This window comes from Lampris incognitus, chromosome 20 (assembly GCF_029633865.1).
Source record: "Lampris incognitus isolate fLamInc1 chromosome 20, fLamInc1.hap2, whole genome shotgun sequence".
NCBI classification, from domain to species: Eukaryota; Metazoa; Chordata; class Actinopteri; order Lampriformes; family Lampridae; genus Lampris; species Lampris incognitus.
Genome location: NC_079230.1, coordinates 12,555,350 through 12,563,786, shown reverse-complemented (window position 1 = coordinate 12,563,786; position 8,437 = coordinate 12,555,350). Strand labels below are relative to the sequence as shown.

The 8,437-nt window shown below is 44.9% G+C and overlaps 1 protein-coding gene across 1 annotated transcript in view; it reads right to left on the bottom strand.

Annotated features, from left to right (window-relative positions):
* The window catches only part of nhsl2 (NHS-like 2), an 83,671-nt gene extending 75,442 nt beyond the window's left edge, over window positions 1–8,229 (bottom strand). Inside the window, exon 1 of the mRNA XM_056300852.1 lies at window positions 8,124–8,229. Within this exon, the coding sequence (XP_056156827.1) occupies window positions 8,124–8,229 (106 nt within the window). The remainder of the gene's footprint in view (window positions 1–8,123) is intronic.
* Window positions 8,230–8,437: the final 208 nt, after the last annotated feature.

The window sequence follows — 8,437 nt, the reverse complement described above, 5'->3', positions numbered from 1 at the left end:
TATATTCTGATGTAACCATGGCTACTGATTCCTTCTTTTGCCATCATGTCTGTTAATAGCTGGAGTAATTGCTTAATCGGAGCACTGTGGCTTTGACTCATGACCTCCTTCCCATTAGTTGAGGGTAACCTCGTGCTCAAGCATTCCTAAATTGGAATCGTAGCCTTTTTCTGGACCCCCCCCCCTCTATCTCCCGATTGGATCCGGCAGAGTACCCCACTCTTCGGAGCCATCCAGGTTGCTGCCCCCCCCCTCCCCGCCGATCCGGGGAGGGCTGCAGACTCCACATGAATCAGAGTAGGCATGTGGTAGTCTGCAGCCCTCCCCGGGTCGGCAGAGGGGGTGGAGCAGTGACCGGGATGGGTTGGAAGAGTTGGGTAATTGGCCAAGTACAATAGGAGAGAGAAAAAAAAAACAAAAGGGGGGGGGGGTTAAAAAAAAAAGTCATATGCAAGATGACGGCAGATTGTTTGCAGTGCACATCAAAGCCAATGACCTCCTCTAGGGGTGAAAGGTAGTAATAGCAATTATCACCAATATTAAACAGTGGCAAGCACAGTGCGCAAAAGTATAAATGGTACGACCATGACAAGCCTGGGCAACAGTAATTTGTTCTGGGTAGGTGCTTAAGCTAAATCCAATGTGAAATATCTAGTCTGTCATAACGGCAAGATGTTGCCAAGCGTCATCTCATCTTCTGTCTGGGGTCTTGTTTGTGATTCACGGCTGAATAAGCTTAACGGGATAAATCATTCCAAATTAGAGCTAATAGGGAACTCTGTGAGAGTGCGTGTGTGTGTGTGTGTGTGTGTGTGTGTGTGTGTGTTAGTGGGCACACATGCGTGTGCATGGAAAGTCAAATCCGTTGAGAGGCATACAGCTAGTTATTTCTCTGGCACCTGTCACATGATGGGGTGGGGTGGGGTGGGGTGGGGTAGGGGTCTGAGCGAGGGAGACAAAGAGAAAGAAACGTGATAGAGGGATATTAAAGGAAAATAAATGGCAGAAGTGGCTGTCATTTCCTCAATGGCCCGCACGACAATGGAAGAGCGACATTTGAGTGGCGTTTAACTTTGTGCTCAGTAGTTTGAGAACGTTCAAGAAAGTCTGTCTCTGTCTTTCTTGCTTCCTCTGATCTCCCTCTCTCTCCCCCTCTCTCTCTCATATTAATACTACAGAATCCTGTGAACGTTCAAAATGTCCCCTCCGATTCCTTCTCCTCCACTGCCTTCAGTTACCACTCCCCCTCCGTTGTGTGTGTGTGTGTGTGCGTGCGTACACAAGGCAACTGGATCGACATCTTTTGCCGAGGTTACACAGCGTGGGTTACACTGCAGTGTGCACACACAGAAATTACAAATACATGCACGCACGCACGCACACACACACACACACACACACACACACACACACACACACACACACACACACACTGTGGTGACGGGGCAGCAGGTAAAACAGCATTACTCAGATCCAACAGTGAAGCAGAGAATGAGTCATCCTAAAACACTGGGGCGACTCCCCATGCTATGAATCTCTTTTTTAATACATTTTGCAGCCTCGATAGATAAATCGTTAAGATACTAGACATGCCACGAAGAAACATAATTGCACACATTAATGAATTATATGATACATAACACTATGCACGATGACAGCAAGGCCTGGTATGAAAAACACTATCGCTAGGCTAACAAACTGGTGAAGTCTACATGGATTGCATTTTGTGTTTCGTATGTATGTATGTATATACACTACCGTTCAAAAGTTTGGGATCACCCAAACAATTTCGTGTTTTCCATGAAAAGTCACACTTATTCACCACCATATGTTGTGAAATGAATAGAAAATAGAGTCAAGACATTGACAAGGTTAGAAATAATGATTTGTATTTGAAATAAGATTTTTTTTACATCAAACTTTGCTTTCGTCAAAGAATCCTCCATTTGCAGCAATTACAGCATTGCAGACCTTTGGCATTCTAGCTGTTAGTTTGTTGAGGTAATCTGGAGAAATTGCACCCCACGCTTCCAGAAGCAGCTCCCACAAGTTGGATTGGTTGGATGGGCACTTCTTTGAGCAGATTGAGTTTCTGGAGCATCACATTTGTGGGGTCAATTAAACGCTCAAAATGGCCAGAAAAAGAGAACTTTCATCTGAAACTCGACAGTCTATTCTTGTTCTTAGAAATGAAGGCTATTCCATGTGAGAAATTGCTAAGAAATTGAAGATTTCCTACACCGGTGTGTACTACTCCCTTCAGAGGACAGCACAAACAGGCTCTAACAGGTACTATTTAATGAAGATGCCAGTTGGGGACCTGTGAGGCGTCTGTTTCTCAAACTAGAGACTCTAATGTACTTATCTTCTTGCTCAGTTGTGCAACGCGGCCTCCCACTTCTTTTTCTACTCTGGTTAGAGCCTGTTTGTGCTGTCCTCTGAAGGGAGTAATACACACCGGTGTAGGAAATCTTCAATTTCTTAGCAATTTCTCGCATGGAATAGCCTTCATTTCTAAGAACAAGAATAGACTGTCGAGTTTCAGATGAAAGTTCTCTTTTTCTGGCCATTTTGAGCGTTTAATTGACCCCACAAATGTGATGCTCCAGAAACTCAATCTGCTCAAAGAAGTGCCCATCCAACCAATCCAACTTGTGGGAGCTGCTTCTGGAAGTGTGGGGTGCAATTTCTCCAGATTACCTCAACAAATTAACAGCTAGAATGCCAAAGGTCTGCAATGCTGTAATTGCTGCAAATGGAGGATTCTTTGACGAAAGCAAAGTTTGATGTAAAAAAAATCTTATTTCAAATACAAATCATTATTTCTAACCTTGTCAATGTCTTGACTCTATTTTCTATTCATTTCACAACATATGGTGGTGAATAAGTGTGACTTTTCATGGAAAACACAAAATTGTTTGGGTGATCCCAAACTTTTGAACGGTAGTGTATATGTATATATATACATACATATATATATATATGTATTATTGTGAGAAAAAAATCATATAGGTTTTTGTTTTTGTTTAGGTTTTTTGGGGGGGGGGGATTTCCCCCTTTTTCTCCCTGAATTGTACTTGGCCAGTTTACCCCACTCTTCCGAGCCGTCCCGGTCGCTGCTCCACCCCCTCCACCGATCCGGGGAGGGCTGCAGACTACCACATGCCTCCTCCGATACATGTGGAGTCGCCGGCCGCTTCTTTTCACCTGACAGTGAGGAGTTTCACCAGTGCAACGACCAGGACTCATACCCACATCCGGCTTCCCACCTGTAGACACGACCAATTGTGCCTATAGGGACGCCCGACCAAGCCGGAGGTAACATGGGGATTCGAACCGGCGATCCCCGTGTTGTTAGGCAACTGAATAGACCGCTACACTACCCGTTAACCTTATACTTCAATGCTTTGATTGGTTGGTTTAATTTTTCTCACCTCAATTGAGAATAAAACACGTTAATCTTGCCAGTCACATAAATACGTTAAGGATTCAGTCGGTAACAGGTGGCTTCTGAAGGCTTCCATGAATGGCTGACGTCATGAATGGTGCTGCGTCTGATTTCGTCTGTTTTGATTTGTAATCGTTATTCACGACGGTGAGCCACAAACGCCGGACGGCACTCGGGTAGAAACTACACGTAGCCGCTTGAATTCAGGGTTTTATGTTGATTTGGAAAAAGGCTTCCAGATCAGACATCACAAAGCAGCCCGTACAAACCCAGATAGATCCGCATGTGGGCCACTTCAGGCAATGATGCGGCACTGATGGCCCTCTCCTGGCCCTGACAAAATGGATGTGAGCCGGAGGTGGCCCACATGTATAACAGCAAATATGGCCCAAATATGGCAAATCAAATGTGGGCCTTTTTTGGCAAAGAAGCGGTGCTCTCGGCAACATGTGATCTGGATGTGACCCTGAAGGCCCCCGTGTGGTGAATGGTGAACATGGCCCAGATATCACAAAATAAATATGGGCCACCTTTGGCAAATACGTGGCACATGCGGCGTTGCTATGGCTTGGTTCTGGCCCAGATCTGGCACACAGGATCGGGCCCGCCCGAGTGCCATCGTTCCACGCGGTGTGTGGGCCGGATGGAAGTGTCGGATGTGGGACGGGTCCGGGCCACAGCGATTTAGCTATCTGGGGAAGCATGCTGTCCTCATGTCCTGTTACTTCTATTTTTATTCGGGCTCTTCCATCATGGGTTTAGCTTGGAGACTCGGACAAATAAACTCATTTAAATTTGCCTGGCGTACATAACGAAAGCTGGTTCGAGACAGGACGAGATGAAAAAAAGAAAAAAAAACCCATCACAGACAGATTGAAAAATGGCGGGGTCAAACGTCTCTCTCTCTCTCTCTCTCTCTCTCTCTCTCTCTTCGGGTCTGATTTCGTCTTTTCCTTTTGACCTTTATTTTCTCCCATGAAGCACTTCCTCTGGGGTTACAACAAACATTTTGGAAGTGGCTGCTTTCTATCCATCTGTCCGTCAGTCTCTTTATCTCTTCCTGTTAGTGTCTGCCGCCCCCCCCCGCCCCCTCTCTGGAGTGGTCCGCCCCGTCATGTGAACGTGGGTACAGGAAGGCCTTTCCCTTCGCCGGAGGAGGAGGAGGAGGAGGAGGAGGAGAGAGAGGGGGGACAGCTTGGAACAAACAGGGCTCTGTTTGGCTGATCCTCCCCCTGGCAGAGCGGAAGTATCGTCTCGGCCCCGCACAGCGACGCGACGTGCGCGATGCGAGGGCGTTCAAGGCCACGTCTTGGAGAGGAAACACACACACACACACACAAACAAACAAACACACAAACAAACCAACCAACCCACCAACCAACCCGGGCTCCCTTAACAAGGTGCTGAGCTGGAACTCACACCAGCGTGTGTTCGGGGAGCTGTTTGCTCGACTAACATGCACCAGTTACAGGCAAGACTTGCGACACACTCAGCTGACGGCACAGCTGGATGAATAATATGAGAAACAGCTGTGATGGCACACCGACTCCAGCCATTGTTGCTCTGCACGTTCGTCTGTGTGTGTGTGTGTGTGTGTGTGTGTCCACACATCACCGAGCTCTGGCTAGCCTTGCAAAGGTGTGTGTGTGTGTGTGTGTGTGTGTGTGTGTGTGTGTGTATCCACGTGTTTGTTTGTGCGCGTGTGTGTCCACGTGTTTGCACGTGCGCGTCCGCACATAACCAAGCTCTGGCTAGCCTTGTAAAGGCATGTGTGTGTGTGTGTGTGTGTGTGTGTGTGTGTGTGTCCACGTGTTTGTAAGTATGTCTGCCTGTGTGTGTGTGTGTGTGTGTCCACGTGTTTGTATGTGTGCCTGTGTGTGTCCACGTGTTTGTATGTCTGTGTGTTTGTGTGCGCATGCATGTCTCCACACATAACAAAGCTCTGGCTAGCCTTGTAAAGGTGTGTGTGTGTGTGTGTGTGTGTGTGTGTGTGTCCCCGGTGTGTTTCCTCGGTGGTCTCTGGGGCAGCAGAGGAGGCATGTGGTTAGGTAACATGTCCATGTAGATTTGTTCCCCGTCGGTCCATTTGTCCACATAAACTGCCATTAAACCCCATCTGTTTGGCACAGGACGTCTGTCCAAGTATGCAGTTTTTATCCTGTCTAGTTCAGCTGCACTTAAAATAAAAATGATGGTTTTTCTTGGCCGAGGGACTCTCTAAACTCACCATTACGGAAAGTTCATTCTCTTCGCCCTTTTTCCCCCGATAATTTCCTAATTAGTTTTAGCGTTAAACGTCTTTATGGGTCCACAAAGGCCGACCGTGTACTAACTCATCTGCAGTGCAGCTTACTGCTCTGGTCCCAGGACTGCAGGGAACCTGTTTAGACTGCTTTTCACATACCAGGGGTTTGACTTGGTGGCATGTTCACTGAGCCGAACAGGCAGCATTTCATCCAGTACTCTACATACCCATATATACATAACTATATATTGTTCTTTTTTTACTGAAAAAAAAATAATCATGGATTTCTATATTTGTAAAATGAATGCATTAATGCAAAATATTGGATAACGTTGATAAAGTCCAAGTCTGAGACTATGTATGATGTGTGCATCAAATGCAGAATCAAAATCTGGAATAAACATTCGATTACTAGACGTTGCATTTGGTGGACAAAACGCTTTTATATACCCACCAACATTAGACACGTGCATGAGGATAAACATACATACATATACTGACAAATGCCGCAATTTCTACTGTACTCTCTCACTCTCTTTACCTGGATTGCACCATCTATATCTTAATCCTAATCTTAATCTCTCTCCCCCACACATCAGGAGACAGTATAAACACCTCTGCAGAGTATGAGAATATCCAGTCCTGTTCTGGGAAGTCCTGATTTGACTTGGGCTGATAACCAAAGGGGTGGCTTGTATATGAACCCCAGGCCCGGCTATTGTGTCCTTAAACAGGGCACTTAATCCCAACTGCATCAGGAAGCATTGCACAGAATTTCCTGATAACAAACGGATCAATAAAATAAAAAAAACTTGACTCGTATCATGAAGTATCAGTACAGATTACATCCCGGGAAGGGCAGTGGTGGGGTGACCCGACCAGGTCTTGAGATATTTTAATGTTTTATGTATGAGATGAGATTATGATGAGATGAGATTATGAGATGCTTTATGTTTTATGTATGAGATGAGATTATGTGATTATGATGAGATGAGATTGAGATGTTTTATGTCTTGTGTATGAGATGAGATTATGAGATTATGGTGAGATATGAGATGTTTTGTGTTTTATGTATGAGATTATGATGACATGAGATTATGAGATGTTTTGTTTTATGTATGAGATGAGATTATGAGATTATGAGATGTTTTATGTTTTATGTATGACATGAGATTATGAGATTATGATGAGATGAGATTATGAGATGTTTTATGTCTAATGTATGAGATGAGATTATGATGAGATGAGATTATGAGATGTTTTATGTTTTATGTATGAGATGAGATTATGAGATGAGATTATGAGATGTTTTATGTATGAGATGAGATTATGATGAGACGAGATTATGAGATGTTTATGTATGTGCCCTCACACACGCCATATGCAATGCTTTGGGTTTTTTTTTCTTTTTGTGATGTCATTTGTAGATCCTTTCACATATTCCTGTGAGGCCTCTCACCAAGACATAGTTCTTATAAATCAATAAAATGTCTTGGCCAATAAAACCTAAACTTGGAACTTGAAAATAAAGAGTCCTATTATGCTCAGTAGTCGCAGTAGGAGGAGGATGAGTAGCAGTATTATCATCAAATAAGATGTCGTTTTTATTTGTGCTCTCTTCCATACAGCAATAGCTCTATTGAGCACAGTGTGTGTGTGTGTGTGTGTGTGTGTGTGTGTGTATGTGTACGTTTATGTGTGTGTGTGTGTGTGTGCGTGTGTGTGTATGTGTACGTTTATGTGTGTGTGTGTGTGTGCGTGCGTGTTTCTGCATCTCAGATTGCTTGCTCAATAACCACTCGGGCTGACAAAGTGAATGCAGCAAAAAACAAAGTCTAACCAGCATGCACGGAGGGCACGTATAGGCAAATGTGTATACACACACACACAAACACACACACAGATATACAGTACATGCACACACGTGCACACCCAGTCACCGAAACAAAACCATGAGTAAGCAAGTAGACAAGGACAGGTTTCATTTCACCTACATACCCTGACTCTGACAACACACACACGCACACGCACACGCACACGTACACACACACACACACACACACACACACACACACACACACACACACAAAAACCCACTAAAGACATTTGCTGACATATGTAAGCATACCACCAAACCCCTCTTAAACACGGCTCATTTTCTTACTCACGCATGCACACACACCCTCACACACGCACACACAAACACACACACACTTGTTTCATCTGCAAACCCAAAATGCAAAAACATGCACACACAAAAACATAATGAAGTACATGTGATACACACTAATGCATAGAACACAGACAGTGAAAAATACAGTACACATGTGCACACATAACACACACACACACACACACACACACACACACACACACACACACACACACACACACACACACACACACACACAGACACACACACAGAAGTACCTCTAAAGAACGACATGGCGAAGGATGTTTCTGAACGCTTCTCCTCCTCCTCTTCCTCATCCTCCTTCCCCCCCTGTGCAGGCGAGCGTCTTCTCTTCCAACGCATCACTCTTTCCGTCTGTGTGTGTGTCTGTGTGTGTGTCTGTCTGTGTGTCTGTAGTTTAACCCAGTAAATGAACGACTCCCTGTGTGCTGTAATCTATATGTCTGCACTGAACGCTCCCCTCTTGCTTCGCTCCTCTGTTCATATCACTCTCCTCCTTTTGTTTCCTTGCTACTGTTGTCCTCTCTCGCTCTCTCTCTCTCTCTCTCTC